The sequence below is a fragment of the Condylura cristata genome, unplaced genomic scaffold (assembly GCF_000260355.1).
Source record: "Condylura cristata isolate star-nosed mole 26May11 unplaced genomic scaffold, ConCri1.0 scaffold00017, whole genome shotgun sequence".
NCBI classification, from domain to species: Eukaryota; Metazoa; Chordata; class Mammalia; order Eulipotyphla; family Talpidae; genus Condylura; species Condylura cristata.
In genome coordinates, this window is record NW_004567118.1 from 31175143 (window position 1) to 31194442 (window position 19300).

General features: G+C 46.5%; 1 protein-coding gene across 1 annotated transcript; it reads left to right on the forward strand.

The window, feature by feature from the left end:
* The first annotated feature begins 11 nt into the window (after positions 1 to 11).
* On the forward strand, positions 12 to 15735 carry LOC101627706 (chromosome unknown open reading frame, human C17orf100). Its single transcript, XM_004685117.2, has 2 exons — positions 12 to 689; positions 14493 to 15735. The coding sequence occupies exon 1, from the start codon at positions 12 to 14 to the stop codon at positions 387 to 389; it is 378 nt and encodes a 125-aa protein (XP_004685174.1). The 3' UTR covers positions 390 to 689; positions 14493 to 15735.
* Positions 15736 to 19300: the final 3565 nt, after the last annotated feature.

Sequence of the window (19300 nt, forward strand, 5' to 3'; positions counted from 1 at the left end):
TACTGTGTAGAATGGCCTCCCCTTTTCGGGGCAAGCCCTCTTCGCCCCGGGTGGACACCATCCGCTACAAAGAGACGTCGACGGTTCGCGTGGAGACTTCGTCCCACCGCGTGGAGACATCCTCCCGGCAGGTGCAATCATCTTTCCAACAAGTGGAGACTTCCCAACGCCGCAGTGAGGGATCCATCTTCTCCCCTTCTGGAAAACGGCTCCCTCAGGTCCTCGAGATGTCCTCCCAGCACGTGGAAACAACCTCACAGCGCACAGAAACGTCATCCCGCCATTTCAAGGCCTCGTCCCTGAGGGTGGAGACTGCTGTGCACCGCATGGAGAGCCCGCCCCGGCGGGACAAGCCGGCAGCCCGCCAGAACGTAAAAACAACCCGGTGAATTGCTTCCCAAAGGCCACGACAGGGCCACGGGCCGTCAGCCAGGACAGAAATGCCTCCAGTTTGCTGCCAGCCAGCAGCCCGGTGGACCAATTATCTCCGGTTTCGTGGAAACAGCCCGTAAATCAATATAGGAAATAACCAAGCTGCATTTTGGGGACTCAGCCAACATTTATTGACCATGCTTTACCCTGAGCCATCTGCCTTTGACACACTGAACTGTTTTAGCTTGAAGCCAGCACAAAAAGCTTTGAGATCCATGCTACTGTATACATTGGGTTTACAAAGAGGCTCTGAGCAGGTGAGTTTGGGGTTGATAACCCTGAAAGACCTTCAGTGCATCGAACTTAGGGGATAGGAGCCAAACTGAAGTCGTGACCAGTGGAATGGCTGTCAATACTGGCAGAAAATCTGAGGGGCGAGAAACAGATTTGCAGTCATTCATTCATTGACTTTTCCTTATGCTTCAGAATAAGTGGTTATGCTGAACCTTTGTACATGGTTTATCCCCACCCATACACTTTTTAACATAGGGCAAATGTTAAAAGATGAACTGTGAAGGCAGATATCATTGTTGACAGTCAGGAATAATCTTAGAAGAGAAAGTAAGAGAAGGGCTTACCAACTTGACCTGCAGTTGGAGGGAAGAAATACCTATTGATTACCTCCTCTGCACAGACATTATTCTGGTGCTTGTTCAAGAGGCAGTAAACAGGGCAGCCCTAGAGAGGAGCTTGCATTCTGTGAAGAAGCAGACAAATGACAAAGCAAGACCATGATCAGCACTATAAAGAACATAGCAGGGAAACGTGGGAGAGAATGGAAGGATGGTTAGGGAAGGCTGAGTGTGCAGCAGCTGAGCTGTGGACTGCCGAGATCTGGGGGCAAACATTGTAGGCAGAAGGGACAGCAGATATAAAGGGTGGATGGGAGCAAGCTTGCAAAAGCAACAGAAGGACCAGTGTGGCTGGAGGATGAGGGCAGTAGGGAAGAGAGGTGTTGGAGAAATATGAGCGGCCACTGCATAGAGATCTCACAGTATGCCACGGTAAGGAGCTTGGGTTTTATTCTAAAGTTAAGGGGAAGATTTTAGAGGACTTTCAGCATGGTGAAACCTGTCTTTGTGTAGGGTGTAGGTTCCCTATCAGTGATGATTTTTCCTCCCAGAGTATGTTTGGCAATGTCTAGGGACATTTTTGTTTGTCACAATTGGAGAGTGCTACTGGGATTGCTGGTGGAAACCAGGGAGAGATGCTGCCCAGCTTCCTACAGTGAACAAGACAGCACTACTGCCTCCTTCTCCCCTCCCCCCATTATTAAAGGATTGGCCCAAAATGTCAAGTGTGAGCTTGGGAGGCACTGATGCAGAGGATAAGAGAACAAATGAGTGTCAGGAAGCTAAGGCAGCAGGCCGGTGGCTCTGGAGAAAAGTAATGTGGCTCTGGAGATCAGGAATGTTTTGGAGACAGATCTGATTTTGCTAGTGTGTGTGGAAAGTGAAAGAAAGAGAAATAGAAGACTCCAGAATGATTTTCTAAATTTTGACTTGAGCGGTTTGATGCATGATTTGGTGGAACCATTCTCTGTGATGAGAAATATTAGGGGGAAGATCAGGCTTAGAAGAGAAAATCAGTTCAGTTTTGGCTCATCCCCTTAGGGCCTGGTTTGACCTGCCTAATTTTTCCTTGCCTAAGTCCTTTGGCAGCCACAAATAAGAGGGAAAGTTTGCACTAACCTACAAGAAAAATGCTTCTGAAAAATTGACTTTTACACTACTCCTAGGAAGAAGGTATTAGAACAAAGGTTCAGAAGTCCAGGTTGTTCTTTGTTTTTGAGGTGGGGGAAGGGAGAGTATTGCAACTATATTAATATGTAGTCCTAGCCCCAGGTTTTCGTGGGGTGATTGAAGAGCGACTGAATTGATCTCTACGGTGATTCTCCACTGGAGGCAGGTTTTCCCCATGGGGAACAGGTGATAATGTCGGGAGATATTTGTGTCACACTGTGGGTGTTGGTTGCAACTGACATCCACTGAGTGGAGGTCAGTGTTGCTGCTAAACCATCATGCACAGCTCATCTCCCAACTGCCTGACAACAAAGAATCATTCTGCCCAAAATGTAAGTAGTGCCACGGTTGAGAAACTTGGAAGATTCTAGCAGCTTATAAGTTTAGAGCACCCCACTTTACAGCAGCATTATATTATGCAAGAGGATTCGAGTTTAGCACCTCTGTCTACTGTGAGAGCAAGAGCTCTCAGAGGAGAGGGATATTGTTGTTTGAGGGGGATTCTTATACCTTTGTTTTCCATAATTTATGTGACATTTACCCAGAAGAAAATCTAGCAGGATGTAAATGACCTTGATTCTGTGGGACTTCATTGTGAGGTATGGGTGCTTGCTATTGCCACATGTGGTTCTAAATCATACCCACAATACTTTGTTGAATTACAGGGGTGTGTACTGTACTGCCCAGCTGAAGAGGAGGTCAGGCCAAGCCAATGTATAACACCCCAAAGACTACTGTCAGGCTTCTGCCTCATAAAAGTCAGTTCTAAACTAATAACTGGACTTCAGAATTTTAGTCTTTGGTGAGCTTACTAGTTCTTTTAAATGTGACAGGCAATGCTTTTTTATACAAACACTCTTCATCAGTGTTTTTTAAATGAACGGGTAGTTGCTTTTCTCTAACAATGTTCCTTCTTAACATTTTTACTACAAAGTGATATATGCTTAATGTAACTCATGTAGTAATTTTAAAATGTGTAAAGAAAATTGCAGTAATTTGTCATCTTCCATTTCCATCCTCTGGAAGCAATGTCAGTTACCTGTATACATCCTTCCAAACCTTGCTGCATTAACTGCTTCTGTCCCATTCTTAGTAGTACCTAGGAGACTGTTCGAAAGGTCACTGTGGAAAAAAACAAAGACTGGGTTTCTAGATGACGATTCTCTTAGGAGTATATAGGATCCCGATAGCATCTTCCTTTTTGTTACCCTTGTTTCATAGGTTTATTTCTAGGTAAGATAAATTTCATTCATCTATGTTTCAAAGCTGAAATCCAAAGATATACGCAGAGCAAGTTAGTATCCCAAAAAAGACGAGACAAGAAGGAAATGGATATGTAAGGTATTTACCACACGCACCATTTTACGCATCAGATTACACAGCTTTAAAATGATCCAGTATGTTAAAGAAGCTCTGTCTGTCAAGACTTTTAATGTACTTGCTGCATATTGTAAGTGTGTGCTGCCCATCCGCCCTACCTTGTCCTTCCTCGGAAGCTCTGAAGGAGATGGAGGTAGGTGTGGTGCTTTATCTGTGGCGTGGTATATAATACTGAGCCCAGTGTGTATATAATAAAAAGCCAAGAGCAACGCTGGCCCTCCATCCCCAGCAAAGGAAGTCCATAGTGTCTCTGTCCACTAACCCTTTAGAGGTGTCTTGCTACTCCATAGTTATGGCTTGCCTTCAGTCATTGCTAACCAGGCTAGTTGAAAATAAATAAATAGGGACAAATCATACTGAGGAAAAGTGGGTGCCAGCTATGATCCCCTAATCCACTAATTATATGTAGGTTGAGGGCATTTGCCAAAATTCAGCATACTTATTTGCAATCAAGTTGTGTCGAAAATATTTGAAATGAAAGAACGTCATTACTAAAATACTCTTTCCCCAGATCTCACAAGCCATGGGAAGAATCAAGAGCCCAGCCAGTGAGATATTTGGCTCAACTTGGCCTCTAGCTTTCCCAAGACTCCTGTCCCTCATTCTTGCTGTTACTACCACCCCAGTGTGGCTAGAACAGGTGTCCGAGCCCAGGATACTTGATCCAGCCTCTCCAAGGTTTCCCCTGTTATAAGTTAGATGCTGTTCATTTGGAGTTCTGTGTTTAAAAGCTTTTTTTCCCCAAAACAGTCAATTTTTATGGTACCGATGGAAAAACTAAAGCCCAGAGAAGCCAAAAGTAACCTGCCAAAAGCAGAGCTTCTTATAGTCACTGTTCACTGCCCCCCAGGATGGTTTCATTAAGTAGCCAAATAAAGGTAGGTCTGATGTCCTTAATTTTAATTTACATTTTAATTTACATTGAGCATAGTGAGTAATACTAAGAAAGAAAGAGGTAACATTTATATGGAATTCTACATAGCACTCATTCCTATGAGATTCTAAGAACACCTCCTTCCTGTTTGAAACCCTGATATTAGCCACATAAACATTACCTCATCTTGTTAAATGTTCTTGGTAAATTGACCCATTCATCACTTATCCCTGGTAATATTCTTTGCTCTGAAATCTATTTTATTTCACAGAACATAGCTTCTCAAGCTTTCTTTTGATTATTATTAGAGGGGTGCATTTGTCTGTTTTACTTTCAACCTATTTATGGCATATTTAAAGTGGATTTGTCCCAATAATTCTACTTCTAGATACATACCTCAGAGAGTTGACAGCAGAGTTGGATATCTGTATGTCCTTGTCCATAGCAGCATTATTCACAATAGCCAAAAGGTGGGAGTGACTCGAGGCCATCAATGAATTAAAAGATAAACAAAATGTGATCTATACATACAAAGAAGTAGTATTCAGCCTTGAACAAAGAGGGCATTTTGATGTGTATCAGTTACCACATGGATGAGTCTTGAAGACATTATACTCAGTGACAAACTAGTCACAAAAAGTCAAAATAAAGTGGCTTGTTGTATTATATTGGGTTTTGTATTTAATCCAACCTAATACTTCCTGCCTTTTAGTCACTTTATATTTTCTGTAATTATATGCTTGGGTTTAAATCTGCCATGTAGCTCTTGTTTCTGTTTGCTTGTTCTGGTCTTTGTTCCATGTCTCCCTTTTTTGTTCTGGATTAATTATTTCTAACTATTCCACTTTCCCTCCTTACTTAGCTTATTGCTTTTTTTTTATTTTAGTAGTTTCATTAGGGTTTATAGCAAATATTTTTAACTTATTATACCTTTACATGTTATCCTACTCTATACTTGTACTATAAGAACCTTACAGAGTTTACTTCCTTATTTCCCCACCTTTTTTTTTTTTACCATGGCCATACACTTTAATTATGCATATAAATGCTAGAGTACATTGTTAGCATATTTGTTTTAAATAGCTGATTATCTTTTAAACAAACTTGAATGGTGTTTAACAGCCCTCTGTATTCACTCACGTGGTTTCCGCTTTGGCTGGTTGCCCTTCGTTTGTATGGATCCACTGGTAGCATTTCCCTTCTGCTTAGAGTGGACTTGCTTCATCATTTCTTCTTGTACAGGTTTGCTGGTGATATATTCTGTCCCTTCTTGTATGTCCAGTAGAATATTTTGCCCTCTGTGGCTGCCTGGACGGGACCTCAGATGCAACTGTCTGCCCTGGCTGATGTTGTGCATGGGTGAGCACACTCCCCAGTATGCCAGCAAACAAGCCAGCAGAGCACAGTGCACACCGTCCTGCAAACAGCTGCAGCCTACTACCTTGTTTTTAGCAGAAACTGCAAGAAGCCCCAGGCCCGGTACAAACATGCACCCCACCCCTGCATTGGGTATATTTCCTGTCCGCCCCCCGCCAAAGGCATATCAGATCCTATATAGGTCCATGGGTAGTCCGAATAAACAGATTCCGCACTCCAGACTCCAGACTCCTGCTTCACCTTCTTGCAGCCCTGAGTCTCCTACATTTGGGGGAATGTAGCGGTCAGTGGGATAGCAACAATGGCCCTCATTTTTTAAATATGTTTTTGCTAGGTAAAAATTTTTATTTTCTTTCCCAGTATTTAAAAGTGTTGTTGTTGTTGTTGTTGTTGTTTGGGCCCTCCCTGGTGGCGCAGCAGGTTAAAGCACAGCACTAAGAAGCTAAAGCTACTTCAGCATAAGCTCGATCCCTGCCCCGGAGGTGACCCACATGGTGCAGCAGACCTCTCCTCACCCGCCCGCTGCTCCCCTCAGCAGTGTGCTTTCATCCATCTACCTGTTCTGCTCCCCATTCTGTCTCTGGTGAGTCCTCTCACCACCCCCTGCACCTCTGGCCTGTGCCCCAGTTCTGTATGCGTAAATAAATAAATCTTTAAAAAAATTTTTTTTTTTTACTGCCTTCTGACTAGCACTTTTTCCAGCAGGAGATCCGCTCTCTCCTATCTTTGTTCCTCTGTATAAAGGCTTCTCTAAGACTTCTTTATTATCTATCATTTTTTATCTCTCTGTAGTAGCAGCCAGGTGAAGGTCCAGCAGGCAGGGAAACTGGGGGCCCCCAGGCCCCAGGGATCTTTACTCTTTCTCTGTTCACTCCGGCCTTCTCTTGTGGTCTCGGCCTCTTAGCAATCCCCTACCCTGTGTGATGCCACCCTCCTACCCTCAGGTGTGCCCACTCACGTATGCCCACACCATACACCATCGATCTGGCCTACGTGCCCAACATCCACACTCCCAATTGCCTCCTGTGTTAGTACAATCAAGGCCGCAGGTGATAACCATGGAGGCCGGCCACATAAACACCTGACCAGCCTTCCTTTACCCTACTCACTTTATCACTAGTTGTAAGCAATTGAATTGTAATTCTGGTTTTTTTTACTTGGTTTTCTTGCATTTTCGTCAATGTTTTTTTGTACCTGAGTTTATTTTTTGAATCTGTAGTTTTATAGTTTTCATCAAGTTTGGACTTCTTTTGTTTTATTCTTTCAAATATTTTTTCTGATACACTCTCATGGATTTCAGTTACATTAGACTGCTTGTTTACACACAACATGGGAAAATGATTGTTCATTTATCTTTGTCTTTTTCCTCCATATTGCATTGGGTAGTTTCTATTGCTATGTCTTCAAGTTCTCAAATTTTTATTTACAATGTTTAATCTGTCATAAATCCAGTGGTTTCTGGTAACCATCTTAATGTCTTTGCCTCTAGATACTGTTACAGGGCACCCCAATATGAACTAAGTTGCCTGTCTGTGGGTCCTCACCCATACGCTTAGGATTCAATTGTACTGCAGACACACACACAAAGGGTCAATAATGGGTTTATTTACAAGGGGAAAGGGAAATGTACAACCCAGGGAAAGACAAAGAGAGATACAAGTTAACTAGAGCATCCTACCGGTTCTGCTGACTTGGAGCCCCAAAAGCACACTGAAAGCTGATCAAGAGCCAAGCGACTAGCCACTGTCCACAAGGCCAAGGGAGAGAGAGGCCAGCAGCGAACCACAGGCCGAGACCCCCAGAGCCCACCTGTCGGGTTTTACCCCAGCCTGGCTGCTCAGCTCCACCCTCAGGCCCCAGGGTGCTTCTTATTGGTAGTGATGGGATTAGTAGTTCCAGTATCTGGGATGGGGGTGGAGTCCATGAAACCTGTATCTGTTACAATACGTCATCTACATCATTTCTGGCTTTCATTGATTGAATTTTTTCCTCATTAGGGGGTGTACTTACATGATTTTGCATTCCTGATCATTTTTATTTGCACCCCAGACATTGTGGAGTTTACCTTATTGAGTGTTGGATATCTTTGTATTCTTAAAAATATCTTGAACTTTTGGCCCTCCCTGGTGGCGCAACAGGTTTGAACACAGCACTGCGAGCTAGCGGCAACTGCTTCAGTGCAACTTTGATCCCCAGCCCCAGAGGTGACCCACATGGCACAGCAGACCTTTCCTGGCCCACCTGCTGCTCCCCTCAGCAGTATACTTCGTCGATCTGCCTGTGCTGCTCCCCACTCTGTCTCTGGTAATCCTCTCACTGCCCCTGAACCTCTGGCTTGTACCCCAGTTCTGTATGAATGAAGAAATAAATCTTAAAAAAAATATATCTTGAACTTTGTCCTAGAACCCCTTTAAAACTTACTTGGAAATAGTTTTAGTCTTTTCAGGTCTTGCTTTTAAAACTTTGTTCAATGGGTCAGAGTAGTGTTAAATCAAGAGCTAATTTTTTCCCACCAGTGAGCAAAATGTTCTTGATTTCTCTGTTTCATACCTCCAACCCCAGATTATGAAGTTTTCCACCATGCTGACAGGAACAGAGGTGATTCCTGGCATTACATGAACTTTGAACTTTGAGACTGATCCCCTCTACATCGGGAATTTATCTTCCTGCTCTCACAGGCTTGTGGTGATGGCCCCTCAGCTGAACGCTCTGGGCCAACCATGGCTGTTCTCTGTGTGCAGCGCCCTCGTTTCCAGGATGTTGCCCTGCAAATAATATTCTGGCTGCCTTGAGCTCTCCAGGCCACCAGCTCCATCTTTGCAACTCAGGAAGACCGAAGTCCTCTGCACAGTTGTCCTCCCTACGCTGCTGTCTCAAAGCTTTCTCCAGGCATTAGTAACAGCTACAGTGCTCATGTGTTATTTGTTTTGCTTTATTTAGGCATTTTAGGCAGGAGGGTAAATCTAAATCCAATCCCTCTGACTCCACCTTTGCAGGAAGTATCCTTATTTAATACAAGTTTTGCAGGAGATTAACTTTACAGTTGAGTCTTTAAGTGACAGAATATTCAGGTGGGACTTATTATCCTAGTGAAGAGCTAGTCTGGCTGCCCCCAAAGATGGAGACAGTGACTATGGAAACTTTATGTCCCCTTTTGGGTGAGAAGGTAATAGCATCTTTATTCTATAAAGACTAGTTGCATTGTGTAGAAACAATTTGTTGTTCTTTTGCTGGAAGTTTATTAACCAATATAGTGGGCAATGGCAATTAAGTTTTCATCTCTTGGCTCCAAAAACCTCTTCCATTTTCCACATTGTAGCTGAGCTTATGACTTCATAAATCACATTTCTGTTTTGCCAGCCGGCTGCATGTTGAACTTAATCAGTAAGGGACACTAGGGGAAGCCTTCAAGGCCTGCCACCTGCAACCAGACTTCTCCCATTCCACTCTCTCTGGGTATCCTGCCTCCTTGTGGTTCCTATGCACATAACACCAGCAATGCATTTCCCTCCCTGCCTCCCTTCCCGGCAACAGCAGGGTCTTCTCAGCAGAAACTGATTCCACTCTGCAATGTTCCAATATTTGAAGAATCAGCTTCATTGCACCCCACTTCAGAACATCACCACCACCAGCAGTCACTCAACACCCTTACTCAGCACCCTTTCAGCTCAGGGGTGCTGAGCTGAACCTTTTAAAATTTGAATATTATTTTCTTCTTTGACAATTTTTTTTTAAGATTTATTTATTTATTCATACAGAACTGGGGTACAGGCCAGAGATGCGGAGGGTGAGAGGATTCACCAGGGACAGAGTGGGAGCAGAACAGGCAGATCTATGAAGTACACTGCTGAGGGGAGCAGCGGGCGGGCCAGGAGAGGTCTGCTGTGCCATGTGGATGACATTGGGGCAGGCAGGGATCGAACTCATGCGGAAGTGGCTTAAGCTTCTTAGTGCAGCGCTTTAACCCACTGCGCCACCAGGGAGGGCCTCTAACAAAATTTATCCTTATGTTATCTATGCAGGTTGGTTTCCTTTTCTGAGATCTGACTGTTCATATTCTTGATTACTTCTAAACTATTTGTTAAATTTTACTATTTATTTAGTAGGACTGGAGTGTAGGCCAAAGATGCAGGGTGTGAGAGGATTCACCAGAGACAGAATGGGGAGCAGAAGAGGCAGACTGGCTGAAATACAATGCTGAGGAGAGCAGTGGGCAGGCCAGGAGAGGTCTGCCAGGCCATGTCCGGTGACTCCCTGGCTGGTGTTGGATCCAGCCACAGGGGTGACAGAGCTGAGACTTCACCCGTAGGCTACCAGGGATGCCCTCTTCTTATGTTTTTCTTCCTGGGTTTTATGAGCCCTTTAAGTGTTTGCAACAAATTCTCACTCATGTCACAGACATATCCTCAAAGTTTGTGGCTTTTAATACACTGATAATATTATTTTTTAAACTTTCAAAAGAGAGTTACTCAACTCTTGTTATAAGCCAAATATTCACCAAAATAAGCACTTTCTGATTATCTTACTTGGTTTCCTAGTCATCAGTTTAGTTCCTTCATCTTAATGAAGCAAGTGAGACCCAGGGCGAGAGCACCTTGCTGGTCACACAGCGCTTGGCCCACCTGCAATAGGAGTGAGGTTGCCGGTAGTGTGTCTTCACTGATTAGGTTCCTTTCTATCGGTTCCAGGGCCACTGCCTCCACGCACAGCTTCAGGCCTGAGAACTTTATAGGGGTCTGCAAAAATGGCTGAAGTGTGGGAAAATTAATCGACTCTAAAATTGACTTAACAAAGAGAATTTGAAATTATTAAGAAAATATGGGTACATTTCAATATGCATGATATGATATAGATCAGGATCTCCATAAATAAAGCTGTCTAAGACCTGTAGAGGTCTTTAAAAGGCTGCTGGGGAAATTATAGACAGCCATCAGGACTCTGAGGAGATGATTGGTAGGATCCTGTCTCCAAAAGCAGTAAAAATAGACAACACAGAGCATGGCTGTGGTGGCATTTTTGGGGCCAGCTAGAAATAAATTTCCTTCCTTTTCTTTTTTCCCCTCCTGTGACCAAACAACACATTTTTTCCCCCAATGAAACCTCAACCTCAGGTTAATGAATTCAGCTCACTGTCTCTACTATACAATGTGATGTTTGGACTAATCTCTAGCTTCGTGATTTACAAAATGGAGACAGACCCCTGATATGTGAGGTGATTTAGGAAGTGTGGAAGCTCATTATTTATAAAGATTTATTTATTTATGCACACAGAGCTGGGGTACAGGCCAGAGGTGCAGGGGCAGTGAGAGGATTCATCAGAGAGAGTAGGGAGCTGAAGAGACAGATTGGCTGAAATACACTGCTGAGGGGAAGCAGTGGGAGGGTCAGGAGAGGTCAGCTCTGGGGTGGGGATCAAACTCATGCTGAAGTGCTTTAACCCATTCCACCACCAGGCCCTGGAAGCACATTTTAATTTAATAAATGTACCTATTTTAGTATGTCTCCAGGAAAAAAAATACAAGTCCTCAAAATTATAGTTACAAATTAAAATTACAAATATCTAACTATAGTGGGCATTTGAGTATATTTAAGTAAATTTATTTAAAGGAAAAAAATTCCATAAGCAATTGGATATGGCCAAAGGTTTGAAAGTGATATGGTACACTTTTGGGAAACAACATGGTTTTTTGAACTCCAAGAAAAAGGCCAGGACTCTTGACACTAAATCAGTAGGTTACAGTCAGCATTTTTCTCATTAATGAAACAAAATAAGAAAATAATTGGGGTGCTTAAACATTAAAGGCAAAGGTTACTTAGTGAAACTCCTAGGTTCCACTGAGTATGAAATATGTTAATTTGGGGAGTTGCCCTTGTTAAAAAGAAATTGCCAGTTGCCAAATGGATCACTTATGCTAAGCCCACAAACACCGAATACCTAACCTCACTGCAGTTTCCATCTCCCTCAGGGAGAGAGTCTTACCTGTGCAGTATGATTTTCTGGCCAGCACTCAGGAAGAAGTTTTTTCCATTCCTCAAAGGAAAGGATGATAATGTGCCATTGAGCCTTTTCTGTCCCCATAGGTAGGTTAGCTGAAGCAATTCCCTCTTCTCTTCTTTTGTTCTCTTCCTGCCTATAAAAACTTACATTTCGTACAGCTTTTCAGAACTCTCTTCTACTTGTTAGATGGAATGGTCCCTGCTTCATAAATTGCGTATTAAAGCCAATTAGAATTTTTAAATTAATTCATTTGCAATTTTCATTATTTAATCAAAAATTCGAAGAAAAGTGCATCCCTGAGGCCCCCCAGTCCGGGGCCATTTTTAAGTCTATGCCATGACAGACAGCGGACAGCAGAGGTCAGACGATCCCTGCCCTGTGGCAAGGCGGAGCCTGGAACAAACAGCACTGTGAGGATTGCCAAACAGGACCCGAGCTGGGGGAACAGTGGTAGGCGGAAAAATCTATCCCATTTGGCTTGGGGGTGACAGCTTCTTTGAGAGACTCCACAAGTGCCTTGGTCCTGCAGGGAGGTCCAGGTGTTCTCCAAGGGCATTGCTGCAGTCACTCTGCATTTCCCACCGCCGGCTTGCTCTTCTCTCTCTCGGGGCTTTGAAATCCCAGTGCCTAACCCAGGGGCCTCTCTCTGTCCCCATTCTCCCTAGTGCAGCATTTGACCCAAGGGAACATGCCCCCCTCAAAAGTTTCTCCTCCATTGGTTTCCATGTTCTTTGCCCCCTCCTTCCAGTCCAACCCCCCAGTGTCATGTCCCCAGAATTATTTCCTTAGCCTTCTTTCTCACTTTGCACACCTACACCAGGCCAGCCGCTTCCCGAATGCTGATGTCTCTTCCATCCAAGTGTCTCTCCTGAGCACCAGACCTGCATAGCCCAGACACCTGCCGATGGCCTAGATTCAGCTTCTATTTACAGTGTCCAAAGCTGGCCATCTGTCTCCTGCCCCTGATGCCCCACCTTGCCAGGTGAGCAAGGTCTGGCTGTGTGACACAGGTGTGGCCACTCTTCTTGGTCCTCGTGAGGCAGGGCATTCCCTGGCACTAAGCAGGGCAAGTGTGGGGGCATGGCTTCTCCAGAGCGCAGTTAAGGCCACACTCGGAAGGCCGGACAGGCCTTGAATAAAACCAGAACTCAGGCCCTCCCTGGTGGTGCAGCGGGTTAAAGCACAGCACTAAGAAGGTAAAGCCGCTTCAGTGTGGGTTTGATCCCTGCCCCGGAGGTGACCCACAGATCTCTCCTGACCCGCCTACTGCTCCCCTCAGCAGTGTACTTCATTGATCTGCCTGTTCTACTCCCCACTCTGTCTCTGGTGAAGCCTCTCACTGCACCTCTGACCTGTACCCCAGCTCTGTATGCATAAATAAATAAATATTTAAAAAAAAAAAAGCAAGGGGGCCCTCCCTGGTGACGCAACAGTTTAAAGCACAGCACTGTGAAGCAATCCTCAGCCACTGCAGCATGAGTTCGATCTCCCACCAGAGAGGTGACCCACATGGGCGCAGCAGACCTCTCTTGACCTGCCCACTCAGCAGTATACTCCCCTCAGCAGTGTACTTCAGTAGATCTGCCTGTTCTGCTTCCCACTCTGTCTTTGAGGAATCCTCTCACCCCCTGCACCTCTGGCCTGTACCCCAACTCTTGAATGAGTAAGTAAATCTTTAAAAAAAAAAAAAGTAAGATCCATATTATGGGGGAAACTAAAAAAAAAGAAAAACCAGAACTCTTTATGACACATGCTCCTTCATATACTCCGTGGTTTTCTACTTCTGCTGTTAACTCACCAAATTTACAGAGTCCCCACGCAGTGCCCACTTCTGCCGTGGCCCCAACGGGCTGAGGGAACACATAGGACTGGATGATTCAAGCTCAGAACCATTAGTGCCTACTGTAGGGGCAGGTCAAGAGGGGTAACCCCACAATTCCTTCTCCCTTTGCATCAGTCTGGTACAATAAATTGCTCTCACCCCCTGGTACTCCAGCTGGAGGCCAGAGTTCAGCTGGCTTAAATGGGTTGCTGCATTTGCCAGTAGCAACACGCTTCAGAACCTGTGTGATCACCTCATTCCTTTTCTTTTTTTAAGATTTATTTATTTATTCGTACAGAACTGGGGTACAGGCCAGAGATACAGAGGGTGAGAGGATTCACCAGAGACAGAGAGGGGAGCAGAACAGGCAGATCGACGAAGTACACTGCTGAGGGGAGCAGTGGGCGGGTCAGGAGAGGTCTGCTGTGCCATGTGGTCACCTCCGGGGCAGGCGGGGATCAAACTCATGCAGAAGTGGCTTAAGCTTCTCAGTGCTGTGCTTTAACCCGCTGCGCCACCAGGGAGGGCCCTCATCCCTTTTCTTAAGGGAGGACCCAGCTCTCCTACTTCTGTTCTGATTTGGGTTCTTGAGGTGTGACATGGGAGTGACTCAGTGGTACCGCCTGGACTCTGCAGGCTGCTGGAGTAAGCTGACAGGTGGGCAGTCTTGGCTGAGACGGTCTCCCCACTAATCTGAGGTCTGCGGATCAGGCTTCACGGTTAGGAGAAGCCCAGACAGGGAGCGGCTGGGCAGGTCGCCTGGTGGGAAGACAGGAATGTCTGGCCAGCCAGGAGTCAAGGCCAGCAAAGGTGGGCGCGCCCCGCACCCCTGCAGCTATTTCGTGTAATTATTAATCTCCATTACAGGTGGTTTTATCTTTGCCTGTATGCACCTGCCCTGAGGGTCCCAAGCTGTCCCTGTCTTCACATTCTCCGCCGTAAGAAGCGTGCACAGCGTGTTGAACATCACAACACTGCCTTCACCATTTACCTGCAAGCCTTCTCCTTCTCTGTTGAATTATTTCCTGGCCGCACATTCCCAGGAGTGGAATCATCACGTGAAAAGGGGTGAGGATTTTAATAACTCTGGAACTATATTGTCCAACTTCTTCGCTAAAAGGCTGTGCTAATGTACACAACCCCAGCAGTGTGTTTAGGCTGGTTTTACCACAGTCTCAACAGCGTGAGACATTATAATTTCATTAACATTTGCTAATTTAGTAGGTGTAAAATGACACAGTAGGCTACTGTAATCTACATTTCTCTGATTGCCTTGAGGACTCGTGTTGTAGATGCTGCTGCCCCTTGCGGGCACCTCCTCCCTGCCCCTTGCGGGCACCACCTCCAGCTGTCAGCCTCCACCTCTGCCTCTCGCTGTGTTCTCTTTACTGTCCCCAAGTCTGTCGGCCTCAGCACTTCAGCTCCTGAGTCCTCTGCCTTCCTCTGGTCTCTAGCTGGGCAGGAGCACGGCCATCTCTGAAGGTGGACAAGTACTGATGAGCTTCCGGCTAGACCCAGACTCACGCCTTTGGCCTCGAAGGCCTCCGAGCTTCTGAGCTCAGGACCCTTCCTTCTGCTAGGGCTCAGCCAGGGCTCTCCACCCTCAGGACAGCTCACCAGGCAGGACTCCATGTCCTGGCAGTGGGGGATGTGTGGTCTGACACATGGGTCCAAATGTGTGCAGCAGAGGCTCCCACAGCACGGAGAGCAGCTCCCTGCTTGCCTTCCTGCTCCGGCAGGTACCTTGGCTAAAGCAGCAGAGAGAGTTCACCTCTGGGGTGGGAAACCCACTGGCAGACAGGGACCGCCGGCACTCCAGAGCAGGGCGGGAAGGTTCTGGGGCATTTTTCAGAGAGAATTCAGAAAGGCAACTGGCTTCAGGGGAGCCAGAGCAAGGGCACACGTGAGCCTGTGAGCCTCAGGTTGGCCACTTGCTGACACGGACGCCAGACCTCCCTTGACCCTGCTTGGTGCTGAGGAGGGTGCGCCCAGTGCCTCCCTGTCTGCAGCCCTGCTCGGGCCCTGTGCTGGTCCCAGTGCACTAGAACCAGAGAGCCTTAAAAGCCAGAAGGGAATTCAGACTTAATTTCTACCCTCTTGTTTTATTTAACATTTTTTTAAAGATTTATTTATTCATGCATACAGAACTGGGGTACAAGCCAGAGGTGCAGGGGTGGTGAGAGGATTCACCAGAGACAGAGTGGGGAGCAGAACAGGCTGATTGATGAAGCACACTGCTGAGGGGAGCAGCGCGCGGGTCAGGAGAGGTCTGCCACGCCATGTGGTCACCACCGGGACAGGAGGGATCGAACTCGTGCTGAAATGGCTTTAGTTTTCCAGTGCTGTGCTTTAACCTGCTGAGCTACCAGGGAGGGCCCTTATTTAACATTTTAACTGAACTCTTTTTAAACTTGTTTTTACATAAGTAATGCCTGTCCATTCTAAAATATTTGATATACAGAACATAATAAATGAGAAAACAGCAGTCCTATAAGTTGATCAAAGACAACTGCTGTTATATTTCTATCTTGACTTTTTATTATATATTTTTATCTCTGAGATCATATATTCAATTTTGTATCTGTTTTGTTCACTTCAAAGTAGATTGCAAACATTTTCAACGTAATGAAATATTCTTCGTGAACACTTTTAATGACTGCTTATGGGACTTTTGATTGGAAACACTACAAACACTTCTGTTACCCAGATGTTGGGCATTTATGTTTTCAGCTTTTCCAGAGTGTACCATAGCACACTAAAGTAAAACATCTTCATTCACAGATTTTCCCCACAGGTTAGATCCTACTCACAGGGAAGAAATGTGTTTTAAGATTCTGCACATGTATTTCTCTTTTGCTTTCTGGAAAGCAAAACTAACCCATGCAGTCACCACACACAGTTAGCTATCCCAGGAAATAGCGTGTTCTCACACAAGGGACTGTGGTGATGGTGCACAGGTAGATGGGTGGTGGGAATCTTATGGAGACTACACCTGAGAAGAGAAAGCATGCATTGTACATAAAGGAAAAATGATGTAAAATATGTATTTAAATAAATAAAAAGCAGCATTTAAAAAAAAAACAGGTTGAGAGACAGTCTGTTGCCTTCTTAATAGATAAACCGAAGCTTGATGAGAAACAAGGCGCAGGTGAGTCAGAATATAACCTCACCCCACGTTCACAACCACCCTCAACAACAGTGGAGAAGCTAAAGCCCAGGGATTAAGGAGCCTCTGCAGACTCACAGTCAGCCCAGAGGGGTGGACCCCACGAGGAAGCCCACACAGTCGCACCCCAGGGCCCTTGAAGGCACCACTCTCCTGAAGCTGCTGTTCCCAGCGTGTCACTAAGCAGGGACTTGGGGCCAAGATATGAAAAAACTTGGAGTTTGGAGTTACTCCCTAGACGGAGGGGTGCCATTCCTGGGTTCTTGTGCATCAGGACTGTTTCACAGAGCAGCTTCTGGTGGACTGGCTGGGGGAGGCTGGAGGCAGGAGCGCGCTGGGTGGACGCAATGTGGGGATGACGGGGCCCACAGGAGGGCTACGCAGACACCAGCACCCCTGGCTGTGGGCTCAGGGCAGTCGAGAACATTAGGGGTCTCAGAGGCCTCCCACTGTGCCCTTTCACTGGGCGAGAGCCATTTTTATCTGCAACACGTCAGGCAAAACCTGTGCCAACAGCCAAAGACTCCACCTCAAATCCAGCAAATAAGAGAGAGGACGGTATGGATTACGTTATATTTAAAACAAGCCCACACAATGCCTGTAATTTTTTATTCTGACGCCATAATTATAGCTCACAGCCAGTCAGATCATAGTTATCCCCACACCGACCCGCTGTTGGGACACATTGAATTAAAGGCTTTGCTGCTCCTCAAGATTCTATTTTGGATGCCAAGCACTGGCAGGTAACGGGTCTCTCACAAGGCCCGTCTTGTTGGAGTCTCTCCCCGGGCAGACTGCACAAAGGCCAAGTCAGCACCGGGCTTTGGACAAGACCACTGATGCTATGGGCCACCGGGGTGCTTCACTTTGGCCAGCCTGAGCCTCAGGCCCGAGCAGGGGGCCTGGAGAGCAGAGGAGAGCGCCACCCTCGAGCAGGCCAGCCTCAGAGACTTTACATGCCAGAAGGGTCCCAATTCCTGCTCTCTTCCTGACCCTGATTGGGCTATGGACCTCGATGGGCTAAGCCCTGGCTTTGGGGCACAGTTGTCACAGGTTGGCATAGCGCAATGGGGTCTGATTCAAAGAAGAAGAAGAGAAAAGAGCCAGGCTCACACTCAGGGGCCCCGGAGCTAATCAGCACCCTGGCACTCCCATCCAGTGGAATATAGCTCCTCTCCATCCTGGGATCCATCCACTTGTCAGCCCCACTAAGACTCATGCCCTGACAGTAAGGGTGGGACTAGGCCCCATTCTCAGACCTGGTGCGCCACTGTCCTACCCTCCCAGTAACACCCCCCTCCCCTCCAGGCCTGTCTCCAGCAGCGGGTGCAGGAGACAGACCAGCGCTCACCTGTTGATGACCTGCAGGGCTGGGCTCTGTCTTAGGCCCTTCAGGTGTGTCAGTTACGCTCATCACCCTACCAAGTAGGCGTGACTAACATTATCATAGTTTCCACTTGATGTAGGAGGAAATGGAGCTCAGAGAGGTGAAGCAAGGGCCTTGAGGCCATCCAGCTCACACATGAAGGTTGTTTGCAAATACCCTCTCACCACACAGCTCATCCCCAGGCAACTGACTGACACCACCAGGCCTGCTCCTGGCACGCGTCAGTGGGCACACACCCGTGGGCACCTTGCTGAGCACTTGGGCCGAAGGAAGCACAATCCCAACCTCTTAGCTCAGCCTCCCTGCTGCCTCCGCCAAGCTGCGGGACCAGTCTGCCGATTCCCACACGACTTCAGCTCTCCTGTCTGCTCTTAGAGCTTCTAAGAGGTTCTAGCCTCCATGGCATCTCGCACACACATCTGTCTTAACACTTAAGACGCTGTGTCCTCACCCCTCACAGAACAGTCTCCTACTAAACTCAGGGAAGACTGTGTCCCGGCTGTCACAGTCTGATCCCTGGCCCACAGGAGGTGCTTAGTAACTGTCTGTTGCAAGACACAAGAAGGGCCTGAAGGCTTCCCACTCATCCTTAGAATAGACCCCAGTGCTGAATCCCAGATAAGTGAACCCTCTCCTTTTTATATTATCTGTGTGGTGGTTGTCACTTAGAAACCACCGCCAAGCTGGGACAAAAACTTATTCTTCTCTGTGACCCCATCTCTCAGCTCAGTTGGCATCTAGCAGGGGTCAGCAAAGGTTGGACTGAATTAGTCTGTGTTTCAGAGACCCAGATTAAAGGCACGGTGACCTGAGCCAGGCAGCTACCCGTGTCTCCAGGCTGAAACCACCATGGCCTGGCATGCCAACGATGTTTGCTAAGGAAAGGAACGCTGGAGTAAAATAACTTTAAAAAAGAAGCACACCCAATAGGTGTTCTATTTATAGGAAACTCAGATCCATTTTTAGGCAGCTGCCTTCCTGCTCCCCTCTCCAAGGTGGGTTGGCCCTCCCATGGGTCTCTCCACACCCCCCTGGTAATCATGGCCCTACCTGCCACTCCACTCCCCTGTTTGCTCTGTGGGGTTTCCCTCGATTGCAGGGTGTGAGCTTCTAGACGCCCCA